The sequence below is a fragment of the Bipolaris zeicola genome, assembly GCF_000523435.1.
Source record: "Bipolaris zeicola 26-R-13 unplaced genomic scaffold scaffold_41, whole genome shotgun sequence".
In the NCBI taxonomy this organism is placed as follows: Eukaryota; Fungi; Ascomycota; class Dothideomycetes; order Pleosporales; family Pleosporaceae; genus Bipolaris; species Bipolaris zeicola.
The window spans coordinates 72,774-99,139 of NW_006912090.1; the positions used below are offsets into that span (position 1 = coordinate 72,774).

At 50.1% G+C, this 26,366-nt stretch overlaps 10 protein-coding genes across 10 annotated transcripts; 6 read left to right on the forward strand and 4 right to left on the reverse strand.

The window, feature by feature from the left end:
* Positions 1-13: 13 nt before the first annotated feature.
* On the forward strand, positions 14-2,788 carry COCCADRAFT_3514 (uncharacterized protein; the record flags this gene model as incomplete). Its single annotated transcript, XM_007712231.1, has 3 exons — positions 14-126; positions 191-2,717; positions 2,777-2,788. The coding sequence occupies 3 exons, from the start codon at positions 14-16 to the stop codon at positions 2,786-2,788; spliced, it is 2,652 nt and encodes an 883-aa protein (XP_007710421.1).
* Positions 2,789-3,413: 625 nt separating this feature from the next.
* Positions 3,414-7,175, forward strand: COCCADRAFT_24776 (uncharacterized protein; the record flags this gene model as incomplete). Its single annotated transcript, XM_007712242.1, has 8 exons — positions 3,414-3,482; positions 3,535-5,252; positions 5,300-5,408; positions 5,449-5,717; positions 5,767-6,529; positions 6,576-6,734; positions 6,783-6,925; positions 6,977-7,175. 8 exons carry the CDS (start codon positions 3,414-3,416, stop codon positions 7,173-7,175), a joined length of 3,429 nt encoding a protein of 1,142 aa, XP_007710432.1.
* A 633-nt stretch (positions 7,176-7,808) lies between these two features.
* Positions 7,809-10,705, forward strand: COCCADRAFT_3516 (uncharacterized protein; the record flags this gene model as incomplete). Its single annotated transcript, XM_007712232.1, has 3 exons — positions 7,809-8,096; positions 8,180-10,135; positions 10,184-10,705. The coding sequence occupies 3 exons, from the start codon at positions 7,809-7,811 to the stop codon at positions 10,703-10,705; spliced, it is 2,766 nt and encodes a 921-aa protein (XP_007710422.1).
* A 585-nt stretch (positions 10,706-11,290) lies between these two features.
* On the forward strand, positions 11,291-14,062 carry COCCADRAFT_35223 (uncharacterized protein; the record flags this gene model as incomplete). The annotated part of the gene is made up of 1 exon (XM_007712262.1): positions 11,291-14,062. The coding sequence occupies one exon, from the start codon at positions 11,291-11,293 to the stop codon at positions 14,060-14,062; it is 2,772 nt and encodes a 923-aa protein (XP_007710452.1).
* A 685-nt stretch (positions 14,063-14,747) lies between these two features.
* COCCADRAFT_3518 (uncharacterized protein) lies at positions 14,748-15,761 on the reverse strand (the record flags this gene model as incomplete). Its single annotated transcript, XM_007712233.1, has 1 exon — positions 14,748-15,761. One exon carries the CDS (start codon positions 15,759-15,761, stop codon positions 14,748-14,750), a length of 1,014 nt encoding a protein of 337 aa, XP_007710423.1.
* Positions 15,762-16,252: 491 nt separating this feature from the next.
* Positions 16,253-18,844, reverse strand: COCCADRAFT_3519 (uncharacterized protein; the record flags this gene model as incomplete). Its single annotated transcript, XM_007712234.1, has 8 exons — positions 16,253-16,766; positions 16,818-17,429; positions 17,481-17,679; positions 17,725-17,829; positions 18,019-18,132; positions 18,184-18,397; positions 18,444-18,750; positions 18,810-18,844. The coding sequence occupies 8 exons, from the start codon at positions 18,842-18,844 to the stop codon at positions 16,253-16,255; spliced, it is 2,100 nt and encodes a 699-aa protein (XP_007710424.1).
* Positions 18,845-19,366: 522 nt separating this feature from the next.
* Positions 19,367-23,345, reverse strand: COCCADRAFT_3520 (uncharacterized protein; the record flags this gene model as incomplete). Its single annotated transcript, XM_007712235.1, has 2 exons — positions 19,367-21,472; positions 21,522-23,345. The coding sequence occupies 2 exons, from the start codon at positions 23,343-23,345 to the stop codon at positions 19,367-19,369; spliced, it is 3,930 nt and encodes a 1,309-aa protein (XP_007710425.1).
* A 629-nt stretch (positions 23,346-23,974) lies between these two features.
* On the forward strand, positions 23,975-24,584 carry COCCADRAFT_91368 (uncharacterized protein; the record flags this gene model as incomplete). The annotated part of the gene is made up of 2 exons (XM_007712276.1): positions 23,975-24,262; positions 24,312-24,584. The coding sequence occupies 2 exons, from the start codon at positions 23,975-23,977 to the stop codon at positions 24,582-24,584; spliced, it is 561 nt and encodes a 186-aa protein (XP_007710466.1).
* A 166-nt stretch (positions 24,585-24,750) lies between these two features.
* COCCADRAFT_91321 (uncharacterized protein) lies at positions 24,751-25,420 on the reverse strand (the record flags this gene model as incomplete). The annotated part of the gene is made up of 2 exons (XM_007712277.1): positions 24,751-25,117; positions 25,173-25,420. 2 exons carry the CDS (start codon positions 25,418-25,420, stop codon positions 24,751-24,753), a joined length of 615 nt encoding a protein of 204 aa, XP_007710467.1.
* Positions 25,421-25,823: 403 nt separating this feature from the next.
* COCCADRAFT_91269 (uncharacterized protein) lies at positions 25,824-26,281 on the forward strand (the record flags this gene model as incomplete). Its single annotated transcript, XM_007712279.1, has 2 exons — positions 25,824-26,066; positions 26,159-26,281. 2 exons carry the CDS (start codon positions 25,824-25,826, stop codon positions 26,279-26,281), a joined length of 366 nt encoding a protein of 121 aa, XP_007710469.1.
* Between the last annotated feature and the right edge of the window lie 85 nt (positions 26,282-26,366).

The window sequence follows — 26,366 nt, forward strand, 5'->3', positions numbered from 1 at the left end:
TTCCCTAGCCACTATGAGCTACTACCACAACCAGCCCCAGCTAGGGGCGACTTTTGTGCCAGGAGGCATCGATGACTATTATATGCCGGCTCCTTCGCCAGAAGTCATCTCCCCTGCGCCCCAGCGGTTCGTTCTAGCCCACCACCACATGCATGCCCTAAGATTGCGGCTGACGTAGATTTGGCGGCAGGATCATGCCCGAAGTGCCCGAGAACATGCAAGAAAACATCGCACATCTTGAGTTGGAGGCAAACGGCCCTCGAGGCATCAACGGCGCAATGTCACCAACGCAGCAGGGCTACAATCAGTCGCAGCAGCAGCAGTTCTCCCCGCGACAGGCCAATTACCCCAACGAGCTGCCCGCACACGGCGATCAATGGCCATCCCGACAAGGAAGCATCTCCGCTGCCTTTCGACAACCACCCAACGTCCAGCCTCAGCCTGTCCAGCCTCAGCACCAGCCCTCACACGATTACAACCAGTTCGCGCAGCATCACGAGTCGCCCAATTTCTCACCCTTCCCCAAGCTCCCAAACAGACCGCCCAATGTCCCTCCGTCCGACGATGAAAAGGAAGCAGTCTTGGAAAATGCGCGCTTGCCTGTCCTCAACTCGAACGATCCCGAGATGCAGTTGGCTTGGGCACAAGATGCTTTACAATACGTGGATGCTGCGCAGTTGCACGAGCAGCGCATCTCCGAGATCCAGGGGGCTAGGCCGGCAACACCACAAGTCGAGCACCAGCTGCGTGTGGATGCAATGAACGTGGTAACGTTTTTGGCAGATCAGCATCACCCAAAGGCAATGTTCATGCGGGGAATGTGGCTCGAGTTTGGTAAATTCGGCATGCGAGCAGACAAAAAGGAGGCGTTTCGATGCTACTCTCGTGCGGCCGCAAAAGGATATGCCAGGGCAGAGTATCGAATGGGCATGCAATTCGAGCAGGCAAACGACCCCATCAAAGCTCTGCAAAACTACAAAGCTGGCGCAGAGCAGGGTGATTCGGCCTCCAACTACCGTCTTGGTATGATGACGCTCCTTGGACAGCACGGGCAGCCACAAGACTTCGCGCGGGGTATTCAACTTATCAGACAGGCCGCTGCTACTGCAGATGAGAACGCTCCCCAAGGTGCCTACGTCTTGGGTATGCTTCAAGCGCGCGAACTTCCACAGATCAGCGTTCCTGAGGCGTTCTTGGCCTATGACGAGAAAGGTGCACGACAAAACATCGAGAAGGCCGCATACCTTGGCTTCGCAAAGGCTCAGCTGAAAATGGGCTCTGCTTATGAGCTCTGCAGCTTGGGCTGTGAGTTCAATCCTACATTATCCTTGCACTACAATGCGCTCGCATCCAGACAGGGTGAGCCTGAAGCAGACATGGCTATCAGCAAGTGGTTCCTGTGTGGACACGAGGGAGAATTCAACAAGAATGAAGAGCTGGCGTTCCAATATGCTCAACGAGCAGCAGCGACGGGTCTGGCCACTGCAGAATTTGCCATGGGCTATTTCCACGAGATTGGTATGAATGTTCCAGTCAATCTTGACAAAGCCCTCGAGTGGTATGGAAAAGCAGAGAAGAACGGCAACAAAGACGCAACCGCGCGTATAGAGAGCATATCGAAATTGTCACGAACATTGTCAAAGAAGGACCATGAAAACGTCGCAATCAATATGATCAAGTCAAAGCACGGCTCCATGCGGGGACAGCGGCCAACAAGGCTTCAGCAACCTCATGCCCCTATGGCGTCGATCAGCGATGTAAGCCCTTCTGATTACGGTTCGGATGCCTCGCCTGCCACACCAGGAGGTGGTCGACTACCAGGCCGAGGCGATAGCACAACACCGTATCCCATCTCTGACCAGCCTCCCATGATCGCAAATGCGCCCATGTCGGCGCCTTATGACCGCCCATCTACAGCAGCACCGTACCCAATGGACAACGGCCCTCCACGGCTAGGCCCACAACGCCCCACCATGGCTGGTGGATTTGCCCCAGAAATCAGAGCATCCAGCACTCGCCCACCGTCATCGGCTTTTAATATTAACCCAAACATATTCCCACCAAACGACCCATATGGACGCGGTAATCCACGGCCAGGCCCTGGCCAAGACATGGGACCCATACCAATGCGACCTCATACTAGCGTGGACAATATGGGCCGAGGAGGACGCCTCCCCAACGTTGGCCGTGGTGCACAGCCACCGCCAGGTGGCCCAGCAGGCTACAGGCAGCCTGGAGGGCCGAGTGTTCAGCGTCCAGATATGCAAAACCGCCCAGCAACCACCCAGCCCCCCGATATTGGATACAGCGCGCCAGATGGGCGGAACAAATTGCAAAAGCAGTCAGGAGCACCGCTTCAGAAAGCACCTACTTTGCCTGACATCGGCTATGTCGCACCTCTCGAGCCCCGTCAACACACCCGGCCTTCCACAGTCCAGCCAGGCCAGGAGAGTAGGACATCTTCACGCCCTGGCTCAGCTGGCCGGCACGGTGGGCCTGACAACATGCCCAATCCAAACAGGGTACAAGCCTTGCAGCAACAACCGCCTCATAAGCCAGGGCCAGGACCAGCGAGCAAACCATCTACGCCTGTAAGCAAACCAGCTACACCGACTCCTCCTAGCAAGCCTGCATCAACGGCTTCTTCAGGACCAGGAAAGGGACCTAAGACTTTCGACGAGATGGGGATCGGACAGGCACCCAAGGACGGCGATTGTGTAAGTCGGGACCAACCTAATTACTTTTTCAAGAACCATTCACTAATAGCAAAAATTAGATTGTCATGTAGAAAGACTCAGTATTGTTACCGTACTCTGTCCAGCGACTTTTGCATAGCGAGGGTTTTTTTTTCGTTGTTACGGTATTGCACATTGTTCGGCAATCTCAGTGTAGATGCTCTTTTTCCCCCTATCTTGATTTCTTCCACAAAAACCCTGAGGCAATATACCTATATAGACGATTTGAACCTAACCAAAAACAACTAGATTTGTGTTTCTATGACTCTTGTCGTTATTTGGTCATAACCTGCTCTCTATCAAAACACGCAGTACGTCTTCCACAGAGACGCGTAGGAACGCGCTATCACGTGATACATCAATGCTCACCCAGGTGAATAATCTCCCCCTGATTGTTAAATCCGTAATTGCAAAACCCACATCTTGACTATTAGTCACAAACTAGTGTTTCCTGAACGAGTCTACTCTGGTACAGTGTATTTGCCATTCCAAGCATAAAGTGGCATGTGGCGCTGCGTACAACGCGGGCACTAGCGCGGTTCGTAAACGCTTCTAGCGGGGAAGGAGCGCGTTCCAAATTACCTCACCAGCAACTCTCGGTGGGCATCCAGCCTTACCCGTCGTCACCTTCAACCACACTCCTTTACAACTACAGCAGATGCTGTACTGACTGCAGTCATGTCCGCTAAGCGCCCACGGGCCCACACAAATGGTGTCAATTCGAGCGGCACTGGCCGTGATAATCGCGTAGGTTGATCGTCTTCACTTGCGACCGGAAGCCTGGTTCACATGAATGCAGAACAAAAGACCTCGCCCATCTGAGCCAAACAGCAGCGAAGAGTCATCCACCGACGAACGATCTGTTGCAGCGAGCGGCAGCGATACTTCGGACGCAGAAGACGAACAGGAACGGAATGCACAAGAAATATGGGCGACACAACAAGTTCAGAAAGAACGGCGGGAGACTGCGAACAGGCAAAATATCGCAACAGATTCTGGTATAATCGAGGAGATTCAGTGTATAAACTTCATGTGCCATGAGCATTTGACCGTCACTCTGGGCCCGCTCATCAATTTCATCATAGGACACAATGGTAGTGGCAAGAGTGCCGTACTCACTGCACTTACAATATGTTTGGGTGGAAAGGCTACAGCGACCAATCGCGCACAAAATCTCAAGAGTCTGATCAAAGAAGGCAAAGACTATGCCTCTGTTACTGTCAAGATTAAGAACCAGGGACCACTTGCGTACAAGCCCTCACAATATGGCGACTCCATCATTGTTGAGCGACACTTCAGCAGATCCGGAACGTCAGGCTTCAAACTCAAGGACCGAAATGGCAAGCTTGTCACAAACAAAAAGGCAGAGCTTGAAGACATTCTCGACGCCTTCTCCATGCAAATTGACAATCCCATGAATGTCTTGACGCAGGATATGGCAAGGCAATTTCTCAATCATTCCACTCCAAAGGACAAGTACAAATTCTTCCTCCAAGGCACTCAACTCGAGAATCTGAATAGGGATTATCAGCAGATTGAACAGTCTTTAGAAGTGATGAATGCGAAGGCAGAGGTCAAGGAGGCTGATCTGAGTGTTCTACGGCGTCACATGGAGGAGCTGGAAAAGAAGGCGCGGAGAGCCCAGAACCTAGAGTCTCTACGGGCCAAGGAAGCAATTCTTGCAGGACAGGCTGCATGGGCTCATGTCCAGGAAAAAGAAAAGGAGGTCGCGGACGCACAGGCCGGAGTTGAGGAAACGCAGGCTAAAATACGAGAACGGGAGCAGAAAGCGGCTGAAGCAGCAGAGCGTTATGAACGTGCTGACCAGGCCTACGAGGCTGCTAAACAAAAAGTTGCTGATCTTACGGAAGAAAGTGGACCCGTCGATCGAGAGTTACAAGACGCCAGGGCAAGATTTGATCAGGTCAAGGCGGCGCTCAAGCAACTTCAATCTGATGAACGGCAAGCCCGAAGCGAGTTGACTGCTAAGCGATCAGAAGTGGAGAAATACGAAAAACAAATAGAGCAATACCGACAGCGACAGGCGCAAGCTGATAACGGTCTTTACGCCGAGAAAGTCCGTGAGCGTGACGAAGCCATGGTCGAGTGTGACAGAGCCAGAGAGGCGTACGCATCTCATGACGTTAGTCGCCCGCAACTGCTAGCCCAGCTTGAAGCGGCTAAAAAAGAGCTGGCAAATGCAAATCAAAAAGTCCAAAATGCACGCGAAGACGCAAAGCGCATCCGAAGCGTCATCTCGAGACTAGAAGGAGGCCAGGGTGAATGGATAGATGGATTTGCAAATCCCAGTAAACTCAAGGCATTACTGGACGCGATCAAATCTGAACGTCGGTTTCGAGAGCCACCGGTAGGACCTATCGGCCATCACATAAAACTGCTAGACCCGAAGTGGGGTCGCATATTGGAAAAACAGTCTGGTCAAGCGCTCAATGGCTTTGTCGTCACTAGCAAGCATGATCAAAGTGTTTTGTCTACATTGATGAACAGGACAGGCTGGTGCGTGTTTTGCCCCTAAGCTTCATGAGACATACTAACAACCCCAGGTCCGCACAAATATACATTGGCAAACGTGCTCCGATTGATACAAGTAACCATGAGCCTGACAAAGATCTCTTGACATGGATGAGAGTATTGACTGTAAGCGCAATGTGTGTAAGTATTGTATAGGAGATTCCAGCTAACTGATACCTAGTTTGACGATGACCTTGTTCGCAACCAGCTCATCATCAATCAGTCAATAGAGCAAACTGTACTTTTTGAAAACATGACAGAGGGCTTTAGGCTACTGAAAGATGGTGGACCACGTGCCAAGAATGTCAAAATGTGCTTTACATTCGCGGATGGCGATACCCGAAGAGGTCGAGTATACCATTACAGCAACAATGGCCAAGTCAACGACAGTCCCATCCTAGAATTCATGGGAAATCTGCGCATGCAAGTCGATCAGAATGCTCAAATTCAGTAAGTAGTTCTGCAAAGTTTCCTGGGAAATAGGCTAAGCGATGTTCAGAGAGGAGCGAACTCGCCTGACTCGAGTTATGGCAGAGATACAAGTTCTTGAGGGGAGTGCCAGACAGTTGCAAGAGCGGGTTAATGAATGCAAGCGTCGAGAAGTTGACCATGAACGCGAGAAGAAAACACTCAAAATTGCTATGCAACAGGCTTCGGATAACTTGGACCGGCTTGAAGGTGAGCTGAGCGAGGCTACTCCTGACGCATCGGCCATTGAGGTTGCCAAGGAAGCACTTGAGATTGCGAAAGAGGAATTTAAAAGTCTCGAGGGTGTGTTTGAAGACATAACAACTCGGAAAATCGAACTGAATGAGGAGAACCGAGCGAACAAAGATGGCATGGACAGGAAATTCGCTAAGGCCGAGGAACTCGAGTTCAAGCTGAAAAAGGCAGACATTACCGTTCGCCAACTCCAAAGCAAGCGAGAGGATGAGCTCCGGGAGAAGAACGAATCTATTGCCAAGGTTGAAAGGGCGGAAGCAGTGCGCAAGGAATGGGAGAATAGTGTGGAAGAGTTACGCAAAGAACTGGAGGAGGTAATCGAAGGCGCTAGAGGTGTCTGCGCGGAGCGGGTTCCTGTGCCGGCAGGAAAGAGCTCTGAGGTACTTGGTCAGATGCTGGCAAAGCTAGAGGCGACGAGGAAAGCGTCGGAGAAGGAACTCGGTGGGTCGCAAGATGAGCTACTACGAGCGGCGAATGAAGCGAAGAGGCAACACAAGGATGCAATGCAGGAATTTGATAACATCAGGGATTTGCGCAACGTAAGTCAGGCCGTATGTTCTGATGGACCTAGCTGACCTGTACCAGCAACTGATCACCACCCTCAACAATCGACGCAACCGATGGAAGCAGTTTAGGTCTGGTATCTCTGTTAGAGCACGCGTCACTTTCAATTACCTCTTGAGCGAACGAAAGTTCAGGGGCACATTGAGTATCGATCACCAGAAGGCTCTTCTCGACATCCATGTAAGTGCAACATACCCTTTCGTTTGGTGCATTGCTGACCCTGTCCAGGTTCAACCGGATATCATGGAACGAAGTGGGGATGGCAGGCAAACAAAGACACTTTCGGGTGGAGAGAAATCATACTCGACCGTGTGCCTTCTGCTCTCACTGTGGGATGCAATGGGCTCTCCGATCCGTTGCCTTGACGAGTTGTGAGTGGACCTGGGACTGTGTTGTATTGTGCAAACTGACAAAAAGTATAGTGATGTTTTCATGGACAGTGTCAATCGCGAACGGAGCATGAACATGATTATTCAGGCAGCGCGACGGTCGATTGGCCGACAGTTCATTTTCATTACGCCTCAGTCGATGAGCCAGGTCAACCAGACGTCTGACGTCAAGATCATTAAGATGTCTGATCCCGAGCGGGGACAGACGGCGCTCAGCATGAGCCGGGGTTGAGGAGGGAGTAGAAGTGGGTGCGAATAGGGTTTCGCTAACACTAGACGTTTTCCTGGCGATCAGGGAGTTTAATCGCAAAGTGAGGCGTGGAGTTTGGCAGGGTTTCCATCTATGTTTATACCCACTTGATAAGGGCGTTGGATGGCTGTATGTATGTATGGAAGTTGCTGTGGCGTGGCTGCTATACATCCAGACTGGGGTATGGCTCCGCTGGCAGCAATTGTATATGCGCGAATTCTTCATGTTTCCAAATATACTGGAGAGAGTCGTGTGGGCTTGTCTCAGATGCATGTGCCAAGGGCTGATGGCCAGGGCAAAGGTTGATATGGTGGTGGGGGGAATGGCGTGCGAGGCACAGTGGCGGCGCGGGCGGCGGTTGCGCAGGAAACCAGGCTGGTGTGATGTGCAAATGCAAAGGAAAGGCAGGGCGGATGTGCACCGGGATAAACCAGGGTCTATTGGCCGTCCACGTCGATTGGCAGCACCACCACAACACTCAAACTTGACGGCTGCGCACACCTCACGTCCATACATGTAGGAGCACGACTGCCGTGCTGCTTCTGCGCCTGGTCCTCCACCCTCCCCAGGGACCTTGTATGCCGCAAGTAGTACTGCTGCTGGACTCACCACACCATGGCCGACTCCCCGCTCTCCACCCCCGGCACGCCCACTACTGCGTCGCCGCTGCCTTCAGACGCCGACTTTGCTCGCTCATTTTCGCCCTCGCAGGACGATGCGCAACTAATGGGCTCCCAGCCATCGCCAGAGGACGTGTGGACGAGTACGCCCGCGCCGGGTGCTGTGGGTGCGCCGCCCTTGACTGACCCGGCGCCAGCACAAAAGGGCAAGGCAAAGGCTTCAAAGGGCCCGCTGAAGCTGCTGGACCTGCCCGTGGATATTTTGAAAGAAATCATTCACCAGGTGAGTAGGCATCCCCCCGCCACGCGCAGCCTCCGTCGTGGTCTCCCCATGGCGCGCGGGGATGCTGACCATTTACTTTACAGCTTCCGCATACCAACGACTTGACGTCGCTATGTCTCTGCCACTCGGCCCTTCACCGGCTGACCATACCATGCATCTATTCGCGCTTCGACATTGTATGGCCCGACGAAAGCACTCACAACGAGCCCCGTGCTGGCGTTGACGCTCTCACGTACGGTCTCGCGACGCTGGTCATGGGCGATGATTGCTTCCCCCACCAGCACCGCCTGAGACTCCAGGGACAGGCGCCAGCTTCACTCCTGAGGACTGCCGCCAACCCATACCCGGTCCCGCAGCGCCGATTCGGAAACTACTACGGACAGTTTACAAAGAAGTTTTCGCTGGGCAATGGGCCGCAGGCATGGGTTCAAGAGTACATGATCACCAAGGAGGGCGGCAAGATGCTGGGCACATTGGTAGCGCTTGCCGTTGCGCGCATGATCAACCTCGAGACTTTTGTGTGGGACATGCCAACTGGTGTGCTTCGCGACGTTTGGCTGGCACTGTCGAGTCTCGCACATCGGAGTGACGGTGAAGAATGCCGTCTTGAGCGGCTCTGGATCCGATGGCACGACAACACCATCGATGCGCCAGTTCCTCCGCCAGCGCCACCTATGATCCTCAACAATCAGAACCTACCCCCGCCTCCCAACACTACACATCCAAGCGGACTCGGTACCGTTCAACTGCCCATTATTCCAGTCCCACAATACCCGCCTACAAGCCTGTCCGTGCTGGAACGAGTCGAACACCCCACCTTCTCCGTAATCCCCGCTTTGAAAAGCCTGAGCGTCCTCGATATTGACGAACTGCCGTACCTCGATGAGATGAGCATTCTGATTGCACGATCACAGAAGAAGCTTCGCGAACTCAGGATTGGAATCGCGGCGCATGCTCAGCATCGGGACTGGGTGACCGTGTGGGAAGGCGAAGGTCTGCAGCAGGTCGATTACAGCACGACATCAGCGGCAGCATGCTCGATAGGCGAAAAGAGATTGGGCGGTGTGTTGGGTATTCTCGTTGGACGTATACACAATATGCGTCATTCAGAAGAGCCGCCTTCCCAAAAACAGGGCGGTGCGGGGGTTACAGAGCGGTCAGTTGAAGCAACACCGACGAAATCGGCTGTTTCACAGCCTTTGCCATCTATAGCCTCGCTCTCATTGCATGAACGCGAAGCCGACCAAGATGTGGACCACTTTGGTAACCCGATGGACGACTCGTCTATAACCGAAGGAGTAAGTCTGTTCAACGATGACCAACCCGCAGGTGCAGGACCGGCCCCGCAGCCGGCACATCAAGACAAGCCAGCCTCCAAGGCTCACACAAGGCCTTCGCCCCATAGGCAAAACACTAATGCGCAAGACCCATCTCAGGATTCTGCTGAGCCCTTGTTGACTGGTCAGCTGAAGCTTGAGGTTTTGGAGCTGGAACGGGTCCCCCTCTCTGTCCCTGTGCTGCGCAGAGCCTTTGATTGGTCCATGCTATCTACCCTGACTCTCCTGAACTGCAGCAATCATGAACAATTGTGGAAGATCTTGAGAAGAGCATACACGCCTCGCTCTGCCTATCCTGGCTCGCCATCATCGTCAAAAGCATACAAGGCTTCGTACACTCTACGCTGTGAATATCAACTGAACCTGAAGCGGATTCATACCAACACAGTCTCACCATCGCTCATTTCTTTCCTAAAAGAAACCTTGGCACCCAACAGCCTCGAGGTCCTCTTCCTTCAGGAAGGCCGGTCGTACTCATCTCCTGTAACAGTAGATGCGATATACAAAGGACCTTTGAAGAGGCACCGAGCCAGTCTCAAAAAGTTGATGATTGACAGTGGGGAGAAGGGGCCTGATGGGCACACAACGACGAGCTCCAGATGGAGACGGTGGATGTTGAACCGGGAAATCCTTACCTTCATAACCAGCGGTCGCATGAATAGCCTACGCGAATTGGCAGTGTCCATTGACTACAAAGATTGGGTATGTTATATTTGATCCTTACCAACGGGCTTGGCTAACATCAGGCAGCATCATTTTCTCCAACGTCTTCCGTACATTCCTCATATCCGCTCTTTGTACATTCCATTCATAGCCGACCACGCTCATGGAAGTAATATTGATCCGCGTGAGCTCGCCTACCAGATTCTGGACATTGTGCACTTGCGACCGGAAATCGAGCTGTGTTATATGGGCTTGTCCACGAAGTGCTTTGAGATCCTGGAGAACCGGCCATCGAACTATGACTTGCGACATGACGGTATGCATACTGATGGTAGTGGCTCTGCATACGCCACACACGACCCCATGTTATCTGATGATGAGAGTGAAGCCACCGAGGATGACGACGACGACAGCATGGATGAAGGCGCAGTACCGCCTGGCGGCGACGAGACGGAGAGCGATGTCAGCGACGAAGCGGAGGGTGATAGCGATGATGAATCCTTTATACAGGACTCGCAGAAAGGTCCAAAGCTCAGGGTTAGAGAGATTCTCTTCTATGAGGAGCGAGTGGAGGCTTTCAGACGGCGACATGGTGTGTTGAGGCCATGATGAAGACAAGACTACGACACAGGTATTGGCAATTGTTGTAAGTATTTCACGGGATATTTTAATGATGATGCGATGGAGCAACGGCGTCGGATGGCGTATATGGTAGATATCCTTGGTCGGGTTGCATGATACTAGGCATGGTCTCAGGACCCCGGATTTAAAGGAACTGAGAGTGCGCAATGGCGGTGTGCGCTTTCCACATCTATATAGTAATAGAATTTACGATGGCAGGTCTATGCAAGATATGATATCTTCGGACTGTAACTTGGTGATGTTGTATTGGCGAACTTGAAGTCATGTCAGTGCCCTGCCCTCTTTTACTACAATAGACATACTACCACGTGAATACGCGTTGCACTTGGTCCGTGCTCCATGTGGGATCGCGACTGACCCTTGTGCAGGCGGGCAGACCGAAACCAGCCCACCCTGCGATAACAATTCGCCAACCGATATGGTGAGAAAACAGCCAATTCCAGGAAAAGACCTGATACCTTTCACGTGATCCGCATGCTCATGAAGCCGCCTGCGCCACATCAGACACACCGGTAAACAATCGCATAGCGGGGCCTCCGCAGCACCTCCGCAATGGACCATTCAACCCTAGTCTTCGCATCCGTCTTCCCCGTCCTCTCCTTCTCGCACAGCACGCCCACACCGATCGCGACACCGGATCTAGGTTCTACTGCGCCGGGAACTTCGTTCGGGAATCCGTATGCTCTGCGCAATACCGATGCCCGTGGCCAAGGACAAGGCCAGCACCGAGCGGTCAGGCGCAACAGTGCGTGGAGCTGTGCAACGAGATTTCTGAGTTTGCCAAAGGACGTGTCTATTGCCCCACGAATGCAAAGGACGAGGGAGGTGGAAGACGCCCTAAACTATTTGCTGGTTGGAGAAGGCAGGGTTGAGGATGCAAATGAAGAAAGCCTGGTGGAATGGTATACAAATGAGTGCCGCTTGCACTTTGCAAATCATGTGAGACCGGGATTGGAGCGCCTATGGCAGGAAGAGGTTGAGCTACGCCGCGCTTGGGATTTACTCGACGAGACACAGCATATACTTGAACAGGCCCAGAGCGTGTACCTTCAACCCTTCACCGAGCACTTGTTGCAAGTTATACAGCAGAACGCAAGTAGCTCGACGCTTCATCCGAACACACATACGCAGACAAACGAGTCTGGTACTGTGAGCGCAGCGGATTGGAAGTTTCGAAGCGATATACAAGCTGTGTTTGCGTACTGCCTGCCTCGGCAACGATACTCAAAGACGCTGAGTTATGTCTTGTACGATGCGGGATGTAGGCTGTTCCGCATCTACAACCGACATGATGGCGTGGAGACAAGGAACATGTCTCATGACACGCAACAGACCAGGAAGCGAATGACGACTTTACTACAAGGGCTGGAGCGCATCGGACTCGGTGGTGACAGTGCCCAAAAGGCCTTCGCCCATGCCATGACAAAGCTGATTGATTCCTTTATAGGAAGCCATTATCTCAAGGTTGACTGGTATTCCAAGAAGACGATTGTGCCGCAGTTGAAGATGTGGATTCAGGACGGCTTTTGCCCGCTCGTCGAACTAGTATTGGAATGCCTGAGATGCGAACAGAGTAACATCCTGCCGACTGAAGTGTCTTCGTGGCAGGAGATGGCGCTGGGCAGGTTGGGTAGAGCGCGAGTCGACAACTTGTTTGATTTTGTAATCAATTGGGACAAGAGTATGGGCGCCATCCTAGATATCAAAGAGTATCTCAAGGTGGCAAATGCAAAACAGCATCTTACGTCAAGCTTTTCGCAACAAGTCTCAAGACGTCTGCTGCATCCTGGAGCTACGACGACATACATCCTGAACGTGTACATTTCCATTATTCGTTCTTTCCATGAGCTGGAGCCTAAGGGAGTGTTGCTTGAACGAGTAGCAAGACCAATTCGGCGGTATCTGAAGGAGCGAGAGAATACGGCCCGTATCATCATACTGAGTCTACTTACTGATCTCAAAGACGATACCGGCAGCAAATTCTCTTCTAACAGCGAGTTATCATACGAAATTGCAAGTGAGATGACTAAGCCGATTGCAAGTTTTGGACAAGACGCCGACGAAGAACTCAATTGGAACGACATGAATTGGCAGCCGCTACCGCAAGATGCTTCACCTGACTACAAGAAGTCAAAGGTCGAAGATGTCATCTGGTTCCTCCTGACGTTGTGGGAGCGGGACGATTTTATCAATGAGCTTAAGAATATCTACGGAGAGCATTTGCTCAAATGTCAAGATCCCGAGTACGAGAAGGAGATTCGACTGTTGGAGCTTATCAAGGTGCGGTTGGGAGATGACAAGCTACAGGCGTGTGAAGTCATGCTTCGCGATATGTTAGAATCCAGGCGTATCAACAGCACGATACGCACAACCTCTAGCGTACCAGCTTCAAACTCGCTAGTCACACCAGATCAGCGTAGTAGACAACCTCGAACACCAGATGGTCGTCAACCACGAACTCCACGGCCTCGCCGTCCAGCAAGATCAGCCAAGAAAGCAACACCTTCTGGCCCAACTTCTGCACCACCTCCAGGCCCGACACTCAACGCACAGATTTTATCGTCATTCTTCTGGCCACAGCTCCGCGATGACACGTTCCAAGTACCGGAACAAATTAGTGCACTGCAAAAAGAATACGAATCACGTTTCGAACGCATCAAGGGCATGCGCAAGCTACGCTGGATGAACGCCCTGGGCACCAGCTCCATAACCCTCACCTTTGAAGACCGCACCGAAGACTTTGACAACCTCACCCCCTGGCAAGTCAGCGTCATCCACGCCTTCCAGCCACAACCCGGTGAAGAAGAGGAAAACACTACAGCCAGCAAAACCGGCGAAGGCACAACCCGTACAATCTCCCAACTCGAATCCCTCCTCGAAATGGACGAATCCCTCCTCCACCAAGCCCTCAGCTTCTGGGTCGGAAAATCCATCCTCCGCTTCCACCCACCATCAACATACTCCATCATCGAGTCCCTCCCCAAACCCACTTCGAAAACTGGCGCCCACGATGCCGATGCTGCCGCAGCCGCCGCAGAAGAACTAGCGACCTTGCAAGCGGATTCCGGTGCCGCCACCGCGACTATCAAATCACAGTCTGAAATGCTGAACGAGAAGAAACATGTGTATACGGCGTTCATCATGGGTATGCTGACGAACCAGGGGAATATGGATGTCGGGCGCATTGCGATGATGATGCGGATGATGGTTCAGGGAGGCTTTCCGCATGGGGCTGAGGAAGTGGGGGTTTTGCTCGAGGAGTTGGAGGGCGAAGGGAAGGTGGTGAGGGTTGGTGGCGGGGTTTGGGGTGTTAGGAAGGGGTGAGCTGCTTGGATGCGGGAGAGGGAGGGTGGTTTTGATAGATGATGAATGGAATGATTGATTTGATCTCGTCTTTTTCTTGTTTTCGAAGGGACAGAGCGCCTTTTGATAAAAAAGATACTTTACTTTATTTGCTTTAGCACAAAAGGCTTCTCGAATTACTGTTTTCGTACTCCATCTCACTACTACATGATTCCCCAAGCAAAAGTTTCTGGTTCCCCCCCCCCCTTAATTCGTCGCCTTTAGAAATGAATGCATTATGTACCCCTCTGCTCGTTCCCACGATATTGTTGTTCTGGCACGATATGTATCTTAGTGTGTAGTTCAAAGAGTGATGGGTTCAGAGACGCGATTGCAGGAGGAGTGATTTTTTGTTGTATATGTGAATAGAGATGGTGAGTGCTGAGGGTGGTTCCTCTGAGTGGTTGTAGTGTGAAAGAGGAAAGGATAGCGAGTGGGAGATGATAAGAAAGGTTGTTGCTTGGGTAATGTGACATTGCGTATTCACAAGCTCTGTTAATGCATTGCTGGATGTGATGTGGGATGCATGTTATCAAGTAAGTTGTTCTTCTTCTCTCGGATTTTTTTTAAGAGGGTGATCGCATAACTTTTGTAAAAACTAACGCGCGGTACATTGCAAATACGATTTCAACCCGATCTTTGGTAGCTCGACTCGTACAATCTTGTACTACTTGATTTCCCACCTGTCTTCTTTCCATTTGTAATATATCCAACCACCCTCATAGCGAAAGTTAATACGATAGAGGTTCCGTCCGAGCTTTTCAACCGCATAAGCCTCTTGTTCGTCATCCAAGAGCCTGTCGATCACATCTCTTCGCTGATCTATCAATGATAAAATCATGTCTTTTGCGCCAAGTAAACGCCCTCCAATGCCTTTGATGGTTTCCTTCGTGAAAACGTTGTCAAATTCACAATGGTCGAGAAGGATTTGTACTACGTCTCTGGGAAAGTGTCTTAGGACGTATTTTACTGCTGATGCTGCTATTGGTAAATCTTTTCTTCGTCGACGCAGGAAACATTCAATAAAGGAGATTTCGTTATCCTGAAGGTATGCGAATTTGACGATCTTTTCCGTAATTGTGATGCCCTCGTCTAGTTCATCGAGAAGCAGTTCCACCCACTTCATAGTTTCGCGATTCCTTTCGATTACCGTATCGAAATTTTCTGGTGCTATCATAGCCTCTTGTCTGCCTTGACTTAGAAGAACCTGAGCTAAAATCATTGTGTTTTTACGATTCCCTGTAGCTTCTTCTACCATCTCTTGTGTGATTTTGACGTCGTCCCTCCTCCGGCTTAGAAGGAATTTTGTCAACTCAACAGGCGTGGTTCCATTCCCAAGGGCTGTCTCTATCATCTCGTGTGATATCTCAACCTTTCCCTCACTTCGGTCCAGAAGAAATTTGGTCAAATCAACAGGTTGGGCTCTGTTTCTGATAGCTTCCAATACCATCTCATATGTGATCGTGACGCTCTCATTACTTCGGTTTAGAAGGGAGGTAACCAGTCCAACAGGTTGAGTTGGGTTTCCGATAGCTTTTGCTATCATCTCGTGTGTAATCTTGACATCTTCCCATGAGTCAAGCAAAAACTCTGCCACCTCTAGGGGAAGTTCTGAGACATTTGCTGTCAATACCATCTTCTTGCTTTCTTCATCTACCTTCCACCAATTGACGAGGACCATTGCCACACACATGCAATATTCAGGACGAGCAGCCCCCAAGACTTCTGCAGCGAGCGTAAACTTAAACTCCTTTTGTGTGACCAAATGAGAGAGTGTTGCAAGGCTTCCATTTGTGGCCGCGAGAACTCCAAGATTTTGAAATCGCTTAGTGATGTAAGGTATTGTAAGCGCTTCGCTGACAAAAAGTTCTTTTTCCAATTCCTCGAAATCAAAAGCACAGGCAATACATAAACCTAAAGACTGTGATGGAAAATAGCTTTCGGGTTCACAGTCCCAAATCAGAAATCGTTGCTTTTTGTAAAGAGATATATCTGGTATGCGATGAACGATAATATCCCGCATCCAGAGAGCCATGAATGAAGTCTCCCCTTTGTCTCTTTCATCCAAGAATAGATGTTTCAAAACGACGCTCAAAGTGCCCGATTTCCTGGAATTTCCCGCTGCTCTGCAATGAGTAGGCCAGTAAAATCGTGCATAATCAAGTGCTTCAATTACGAGGGCTCAATCTCGGGTTTCCAACTAACATGACGGAAGAGCTTCTGGGTTGCTGGAGTTGGAATTTTACATAGTACGATCCAGAGACAAGCTTCCGCTATCAAGTTATTGGACGATGGTTTACTGAACTCAGGTCTTCCTTCCAAAAATTCTCGCACGGACAGATGTGCGAAGCGAAAGGTGTCAAGCTGTGAGTCATGAATGATGAAGTTGTTGCAGTACTCAAGAATCGTTTCTTGAGAAACTGGGGCATTTTTGCCTTCATGGGGAATTGCCGTTACCGCGGCTAGGAACTGATTAGTTCGAAGTGTGATTTGAGCTGATAACAACCAGCACAGGGCATTTTTGAAAATGGTCTGTCGATAATCGCCTGGCATTGTTGAAAGTTTGTTATAGACTTGGTTGTACTGCTCACGCAGATCGGGCGGAAGTCGGCCCATGGCATATCTAATATCGTCATCTTCAGTGAACAAACAAAGATATTGCAATTGCATGCTGGCCCAGCGAAACCTAAGGAGAATGTCAAAATCAAGAGATTTGAGTATGCGTAGCCAGACCTACATTCCATGAGCACTTGCGGTCGTTTTGGAAATAATCAGCTCCTTGAGCTCATCTCGCGAATCGCTACGGTATAGTAGCTTTCTACGCTGAATCAGCTGTTCTGTCTCGTTCTTGACAAATCGTGAAATATCGTTGCAGTTCATCACAGAGTTTATCTCCAGATTCGGGTAGCTCTTCAGCTGCAATACGATATCTTGGTCCTTTCGGCTCGAAACGAAAATCTTGACCAGCCTAGATGCGTTTTTGAGAATTGTCTCCAGATACTCAAGTAGCTCCCATCGTGTCTCTGGATCGCATTCGTCCATGGCATCTATGATGATCGTCGTCTGGGGGTAGATTTCGATGAGCTCCGTGATGAGGTCGCAAATTTCTGTCATGTCGGGCTGTCCAGACGCAAACCCTTGGCTCTCTTCGCTCTTGTACATATCGACTGTAGGTTTTAGAAGAGGCATCCCTAACTCAGTGTTTGATAGTTGGCGCGCAATACTAGCAAGTATTCCTCTGGGGTTCGCCCGTAAAGGCTCTGCTGGATTTCTTGAACAGTAGAAGAATACTGGTTGCGGGCTATTTCGAGCCTGGAAATTCTTCATCGCATCGTCGATTACAATCGACCTGATAATATCAGCAAGTTCTTCACGGATACACAGTGTATGAGAATCTCACACAAGTTTACTCTTGCCTGATCCAGCGATCCCATGGAGCCATAAAATGGAAGATGCGCTGTCGTCCTTCCATTTCTTGAAGATAGCGTGATCCAGGAGCCACATCCCAGTCCCTGCTAGGAGATCTTTCTTGACTTGTTTGTGGTGTCCCATATAAGGTTCAGAAGAGAGCCATTGAAGAATTTTCGTGCGCTCCGATCCTGTGTGTGTGAGCTGCTTTTCGACCGAATACCACGGTCACTTACTTTCAAGATTGTCTTGCACATGCTCAAGATTTCGATCGATTCTTTTCAGTGGAGCATTCATGGAGTTCAGTAGAGCTGCTAGCTTATCATTTTTCTCGATACTATCTGCCAAATTGTTAGCGGATTTGATGATTAAAAGCAGATAGCTCCCTCCCCAAATCCAAGAAAAAATCCTAGATAGTGAAGACCATTCCAGTACTAAAACCAAATTTCTTTCAACGTTCTAAGTCGCAGGAAGAGGTTTTCAAGGTCTAGTGCCGAAGAAGCTTTCTTAAAAAACCAGCTAGTACTCACCATTTCTTTCGGCCAAAGATATACAATTCTTTACCTGTGCTTCTGCTCTATGAATCTCATCCAGAGATGACTCGAACGATTTGTCGAAAAGAAGAGCGCTCTTTATTATTCGCTCTAATAGTTTTCATTAACAGATATGCTCTCTACGTAGAGGATGAAACTTACTTGCAGTCCCCTGCTCAAAGTATGCTATTATGTTAGATAGGTGGAGAAGAATCTTTGAATACAGTTTGACTAAAGCTTTCTGTAGCGCTTCATAAGCCGCTGATGAATCGTAGATATACAGAGCTTCTACGATAGTGTAACGACAAATCAGCTCAGATACCCAAGTAAGATCTTCCATGACCAAGGACATTTTTTCGGTATCATTCAAGGCAATCTGAAGCTACGTCAATATCTTTCTTGGAAACCAATGCAGCACTCACTTGCAAGATGAGGCGAATACCCGCCCAAGGAAGCGCAGCATGCGTGGGATCGTACTGAACAGCCACATCTCCAATCTCCTTGAACACATCAAGCCATCGAAGAAATTTCTCCAAAACATCCCTGATTATCACCGTTTCTCCGCTCTTGCGAGTGTACTTCCATCTCGATTTCATGAATTGATTCCTTGATGTTTCGGCCTTCTCGCGTAGATCTTTGAGAATATCGATCTTCTCATGTTGAGCAAAGTTGATTCCGTGCTTGTGTTCAGCAGGTAACTGGGCTATAGCCTCGGTCCAGAGATTAGTGCTGAAGCGAAGAAAAGTATTAGTAGATGCATGACTAGATGATTTGCTCAACGGACATACGATGCGTTGGATTGTGGAACAATTAATGTAGCCATGCTGTAGATAAACTATAAGAAACAGGGTGTTTGAGGAGGCAATCACGCCTTTTAGGGCTCTCATGGGGAAGAGAACCAAGGCGTTTTGCAATAGTGCTTGCGTAGGAGATATCTGTTGATTATGGGCGCCAGAAAACTCTCGCTCGCGCGTTTCGGCAGGAACAGATCAACAGGTAAGCTCTTAATTGTAGTAAAGATGCGTGAGAGGAATAGGAAGAGAAATGCTGGAGCTTTCAGCCTTGGGATGGGATGTGCTGTGAGCTGAAGTGGAAGGGGGCTGTGTTATTGTGCACGCAACCCCGCAGTCGCCAACAGCAACAAGGCTGGCAATCGCTGCTTGACCGCATTAGACCTGCTACTCTTTTTAGTAAAAGTTGTGTATCTTTCACGAAGAATCAATAGCAAACGGTGATCAAACTTGGAATTTGGGCTGGACAGAGGCGTACGTAAGACTGTCCAAGAGAAGGACAACCACTATTGCTAGTTCAGGATACCCACACGATACAAGCTACTGTTCTTAATTTAATCAATGACTAGCGACTTTATCGTAACCTCCAACGCGCCCTCGAAATTTCCACTAATGGCATAGATACTCTGCATCGCGAATGCGGCGTCTGTGCTGAAATCCTCACACCCCCAATTCCCATCTATACATTGGTCCTGTGCTTCCTTCTTCACCTGCTCGCTAAGAGCAACACATCTTTCATACGCAGGAAGCGCCAGCGCAACCAGGCCCAAACTATGCCACATGCGACCGACGTTGAACTCTGCTTCCTGGCGATGAATGGTGTGTGGGCTTTTGATGCGGAGATCGTAATATCTGTAGACAAAGGACAGACCCTGCTGGATTTGGTACTGCCTGTTTTCTGAGAGGCGTTTCATAGCGTGTTGGATATATGCTACGCCTATACCTAGATTGATTACTGGATCTTCAGGCGTAAGAGCGAACGCACGGAAGTAGTAGTTTAGCGCTGCCATGTAGCTTCCACCGCACATCAGAACGTGTGCGTATAATGCAAAGAGCGCGGGGTCGTGGCCCTTGACTTTGTCCACGTCCTCGATGTTGACATTATTTCTGAAACCGCCTTTGGTAGTTTTGGTGCTGAAGTTAAACTCGATACGTTGTTTCGGGGTGAGGAGTGCATAGTCAACCGTCTTTATGTAGCGCATGAGTACTTTGTATGCGGGACCAGTTGCAAAGCCTTCGGGAAAAGAGCATAGACGATTGACGGAGCTGTATAGACGGAAGAGGTCGGTACCAAACGGGTATTCTTTAAGAAGCCAACGCGCTGCAATAGAGGCTTGTGGTGAGTTGTCGGCTGCAAGGGCACAGGTGAGTCGACATATTTGAAGTTGCCGATGGTAGATTTGGGAGCGGTGAAAGATATTGGCCTGGAGAGCAATATCGAGTGTAGCAAAACATTGCTCTTCATCACCCTCGCCAGCAAGTAAAATGGCATAACGGCCAAATGCATCACACCATTTGTCGAAATGGATGCCCCAGAAATCAGTCGGGGGTGTACTAGGTCGTTCTTGGAGTTCAGGGTCTGTCTCGCCGTCCTCAGCATTATTCGCTACCACAGCAAGTACCATCAATGCTGATTCTTTCCAAAGGTCTCCGGCTGTTACGCGTCGGAAGTAGGTCATGAGGTCTTCTTTTTTGTTCGAATAAAACAAGTCAAATGTTGAAAACTCTTCAATCAGCTCTCGGGTAATCGATAAGACTTCTTTGATAGCTTCTTCGTCTCCATCTTCTGCTGGCGCCCATATCTCATCTAGTCGTTTGAAACTGGAGACAATTTCTCGATGTTGAGCTCTCGCAGCCTTCAGATCGTCGGCAAAGTCGGTAGCAAGCTTTTGAAGTTTTCCGCGGAATAGTCTATTTGTAATTGCCCGATATGGCACATCAGTGCCCTCAATCGTAGCCGGCCTGGGTTCGGCGTCGGGTGCTGGTTCGGCGTCTTCTTCGCGCACATCAAGGAATACTTGGATCTTTGGCGCCTTGGTCCTCTTTGTTCGGAACAGACCTTTCTTGGGTCGTTCCGTAGGAGCGACAATTCCTGGGAGCTCCTTGTTTCCTGTTTCGTTCGCCGAATCATCCTCTTCGTCATTCTGTCCAGTCGCTTTTTGCATCTTCTTTCTGTTCTTCCGTACAGTGCTTTTTCGAACAGCATACCTACCTCGAGCCTGTCTACGTTGGTTGTAGTAGTATACTCTGAGCTCATCGTAGGCCTGAAAGCCCAGAGCCTTGAGTTTGTGGCCATACTTATCGCGGTAAATGGTCTCTGCACGCTGTCCAGCTTCTTGCCACATGCCCTGGTCTTCGAAGAACTTTGCAAGAACAGCGAGATCATCGTAACTCTTCGCTGGCCATTTCTTTAAAATAAGAATAACTTCTGCCGTCTTTTCAGTCCGCCCTTCATTCTTGAAGCAAGTGTGCAAGCCAATGTAGCTCATAAGATTGAACTCTCTAGAGTCATTGTTAAACAATGGCTCATAGAAACGTAGCGCATTCTTGTCGTGGCCAGTAGCATGTAAGGCATCGCCGATAATTCGGAAGAGATCTTCATAGTCCCACATGAGGGCATCTGGGCCTTGATCGTCTGGCTCCAACATTTCCAGGTGGTGCTGTTACAATCAGCGGATGTACAACTTCATCAGCCACTACTATACATACCATAGCTTCTTTGAAGTCATCCTTACTTCTACGCAGCCGGAACAACCCAAGTTTTACCCTGATCTCTAGTGGAAGAGTTGAGCCATACTTTGCATCTTGGGACTTCTGCACAAACTGTGGAACAGCGACACGTCTTGGCTCGTCTTCAATATCAAACTCGCGGTCATCGTCAAGTTCATCCCAAAACGTCTCTGCATGTCTGCCTTGCTTCCATCGCGAAAGTGATTTCAGCTTTGTGATTCCCTTAGCGTAACTGCCTGCTCTGTCTAATAGATCAAGATAGATGTTGATTAATTCCCAGTCAAGGTCATTCGTGACTGGGTCCCGGCCGGGTTGCGTGAACACATCAATAGCCTCCTCAAAGCTGTCGATAAGCTTGTGGAGATGTATCTTGGTCTGCCTTGGTGATGCAGTGCCCATCATTGCCATGATCTTCAGCACACTGGTGTCCGGATCTTCTCCTTGCTCTTTACGCGTCTTGAGCATCTTAAGGCCCAGTAACACGCACTTAGACGAACGCCCTAGCTGTGCTTCGATTTCGAGTTTGTGGCTGCGAGCCTCGTAGTCGTTATTGAGCAGGATGATCTCATTCAAGCATGGAAGTATAGCAGCCGACTTGTTCTCATCAGTGAAACGTGGGTGTTGCTCCGGGTCTAACTGTTGGATACGCTCGATGATGAACTGCCAAAGACCAGGGTCACGCTTTGTTGGCGCTCCAGCTAACAGTACAGCTATGGAGTCTTCTTCACGACCCATCTCAGTGTAGATTTCAGAGGCGATATTATATGCATCGAAAATCTCTGGGTTGAGTTGGATAGCCTGCTGAGCAAATGAAAGGGCTGCCTCATAATCCTTCTCGATGAATTTGGCGTTGGCCTGTTGCTGCAAGGCTTTCCATTCTGCGCCAGGGTCGGCTACAGCGCGGGGACCTCGAGGACCTTTCTCGCTTCCAGGTTTCCCTCGCTTTCTGCCACGTGTAGACCTAGCGCCACTATTACCACCCCGCCCTCTGGTTGAAGGGCGCCCTCTTTTGCCCCCACGCCTCCCTCGAGTACTCGAAGTGGGTATGGTACCACCCATCGCGGGGCTTTTGATGGACTTTCTGTTACTACCTTTCCCTCTCTTGTACCTGACACGTCCTTCCATGTCCTCGAATTCGACACCCAGCTCCATCTCGTCAGGATCGCCTTCATCTTGCTGTGCATCTTCGGACGAATAGTCTGCGTCAACTTCAGAGTCGTCTTTCTGAGTTTGCAGTAGCCGTTCCCGCTCTTCCTCTTCTTCAAGCATACGTTCATACTCGTCGTCTTCGTCTTCGTCGTCTTCGTCTTCCTCTTCTTCTGAGCTCTCAAATTCACGATCATAAATCGAAGAGTGAAATTCACTAGCTTCCGTATACTCATCTTCGTCCTCTTGTTCAGGGTTCGCTGGGATGAACCCTTCAAAGACCGCCGGCCCACTAGTAGCATAAGCCCTGTTAAATGGATCTTGAAAATTGCCACTGGTAAAAGGTGGCAAAGGCTCTTCTTCTTCTAAATCTTCTACGGCATTTAGTGGAATTAAAGGTATGTACGGATTCCGGGTCGGCGGTTGATGGTGAAATTGAGAGAGCTGAAAGTCAGGTTGGTGGTACACTGGGTGGGAAGGAAACGGCAGCCCATTTTGTAGAAAATGAACAGGATACTGCTGTCTGCTATGTTGCGCAGCTGGCTGCATCAAATTGGAGGTATCATCTTCGAAGATACCCGGAACAGGTGGGAAGCCTCTATCGTCCTCATGATGCTCAGGGTTCCATTGCCTGAAGTATTGATCATCCGGGTTCATTGTGGGATCTAACGCTGCGCGCTTGCATTAGTTGACAACTGTTAGTGGTAGATCAATGCAGCATCTGATACCAAGAGGCTGGTGGTGAGGAAAGCTTTGGAAGCAGGGATTGTTTTCGTTCTAAGAAACTAGCGTCCGTGCTTCGCGCTAGTAGGGCATGTTGTGCAGTCGGGTCGCGTGCCAGCTTACCTCCAGAGCAGCGTACCGGTGTCTCTAATCACATTGCTGGTTAGTATTGGGGTTTCATTATCTGAGGAAACACCGGAGGATCTGGCGAACAAATCCGACGAATACCCTGAATGCATTATACTTCCCGCCAATTCAAACCATGTTGATTGGAAGCATTTTGGCGACATCCATGGAAATAGCACCAAGAGAACATCGATGCCGATTTACCGACAATGGCCTAGCCTTCTCACTTAGTCTTTTGGGTCCAATAGAAGAGCCTAATATGCGCTACATCTAGGCCCTCGGCACTGTTGCTAGGAAGTATAAGTGGAGAGGGGTTATATCGTCTGGTTTCAGGGCCACAGCAGCTTCTCCGCACAACACGCGCCACAACTCGCCTGGAAATATAGATAGCCACCTTCTCAATACAACTGTTTGCTTCAGAACACCATACCTCAGCCATGTTCAACAGGTTTATCATATACAGCTTCGCGTACGCGTCTCTCGTCTTCGCTGCCAGCATACCACGACATACAGCACAGCAACCTCTTCTTCTCCCGGATCATCAAGCAGGTGGATTCAAGTCGAACAACATCCACGTCATGTTGGCATTTATTGAGAGCGGAAGCAAAATGCAAAAGCTGGCAGAAATCCCACTGAATACACGGATCGTCGCTGGTAAGTTACTTTGCCGTTGGGGCTGGAGCTTTCAACGACGTGCACGTCTCGGACAAGCTCGCTGCCTATCTGTAGACTGTAGCAGCATTTAATCCTCTTCAAGAGCCACTGACACTATAGCTAGGTCTTAATGTACCAAATCGTCTAAGCGCTATCAAAATCGCTATGGCAGTCACAGTCGAGGACCGTTCGATATCACTAGAACGCCTAGACAAGATCATGTGCAGAATCACGCCAAAGACGGATGCCAAAGAGAAAGAGGCAATGAAAGGTGAAGGGGAGCTAGATGAGCTGCCGTGGTTCATGTTGAGGGACGGCACAGTCGAACTCGAAGATAGTTCGTCGGAATGGTTTCTTAGAGGCAGAGCGATACAAAGCTTCGAGTGCCGTTAACGAGCCACAGTGATGATGACCGAACAGACCGTTTGACGTCTGATCCAAATGCTAATGTATAATGCTCTATGCTCTCTCCGGGTATATTAAAATGCTGTTTCGATGCCAATCGATATGTCCAAGTCAGGCGAACCCAAACGCCTATTATGCAAAGGATGGGGAGTGATCAAACGTTATTGTCCCCTTCATTCATGCCAACCATTTCGTATTCCCCCGCGCCATCCCTCCCTCTACCCCTGCCCCTGCCCCGAGACTCGCCGCCCTCTTCTTCGGCCGCCGGTTGCGGTTGCGGTTGCGGTCGCGCAGACGTCTTGCTTCCAAAGTTGATGGGTCTCAATTCCCGCCACTGGCATGCCCACATACCCAAAGAAGTCATGATGGTCGCGCTGCATATCTGTAGCGCCCACCAGAAGAGGTTCGCGGGTATCGCGTGCGTGTATAAGGAGGTGACGACCAAGTGTATGAAGTGCACGGTAAGGGCAAAGTCAAGGACAAGCTTGGAGCGGGCGATGAGAAGTAGTATGAAAATGGCACTGTGGCATGTCAGACGGTTGTACAACTCCACGGAGCGCGTAGGTGAGGGCTTACCAGGCGAGGCTATTCAACATCCAGACCAGGCCCAATGTCCATCCAACCGTGGTATCCCCGCTCAGGCTCTGCCAGTTGAAGAGGAGATCTAGGCTGACCTCCTTGCCCGCTACCAGGGCAGTGAAGAGAATGAGGATCCCGGCGCATGCATAGTATGCGAGTTGCAGGAGGACAATCTGGGAGAGGATGCGAATTGGCGAGAGATCCGCGAGTGCACCGGGTCGAGGGGGGCGGCGTCGGCGTGGCATGAATACGCAGGCGATGCGCTATGGCATGAGCATATGGAGTGGAGAGTCCCAAGGTCACGTCGGTTGGTCCTGTATTACTAGTTGGCAAGGTTGCCTGTTCGCGGATGGTTCGCTGGAAGGGTTCGGCGAAACGTAGAGCGTCAGCGCCGATGTCATAGCGTGGGAACTTTTGCCAAGCACCAATTCGACATTCTGCTTTACATTAATACCGACAGCCCTGCATACCAGCTCTACCAAAGAGCCTTGCGCCATACACTATACCAAAGTACGCAATTCTGGAATCCAATTCATGTCAAGTATTTATACCGCTCCAGTCTGACACGTGCGCCAGCTTCAACCTCCTACCTCCGCCTCCATCTCCGACTCCGCCGCGCCCTTCTCCGCAACTTGACATTCGACAACCATGGGCTGGTTCGGCTCGAGTTCAAAAGACGACTCCGGCGTCAAGAAGACAGAAGGCGGCGCATTCGAGTCACCCTCACGGTCAAATCGCAAACAATGCTATGCAGCACGCGACGCCTTTTTCGAATGCCTCGACAAGAACAACATCCTGGATAGCATAAACACAAAGTCTGGAAGGGACAAAGCTGCAAGCTTCTGTGGACAGCTGGACAAGGAATTTGAGAAGAACTGCGCACATAGCTGGGTGAGTTGCTACTTGGTCTAGTGTTGGGTGACGGCATCACATGTCTAGGACCGCAGGGATGGATGGGGGAGAGCAATGCTAACAAACACCAGGTTGAATACTTCAAGAAACAACGAGTGGTCAACTACCAACGCGAGCAAACCATCAAAAAAATTGAAATGCAAGGCGGCGAGATTACAGCACCGCAGTTACCTCTACCAAGTCAGAACAGGTAATTCGCGGCACTACCCGAAGATTTGCTCATATGCCTTGAGTAGTAGTCTTGTTTTTCCTTTGACGCCGCTCATGACCATGTACAAT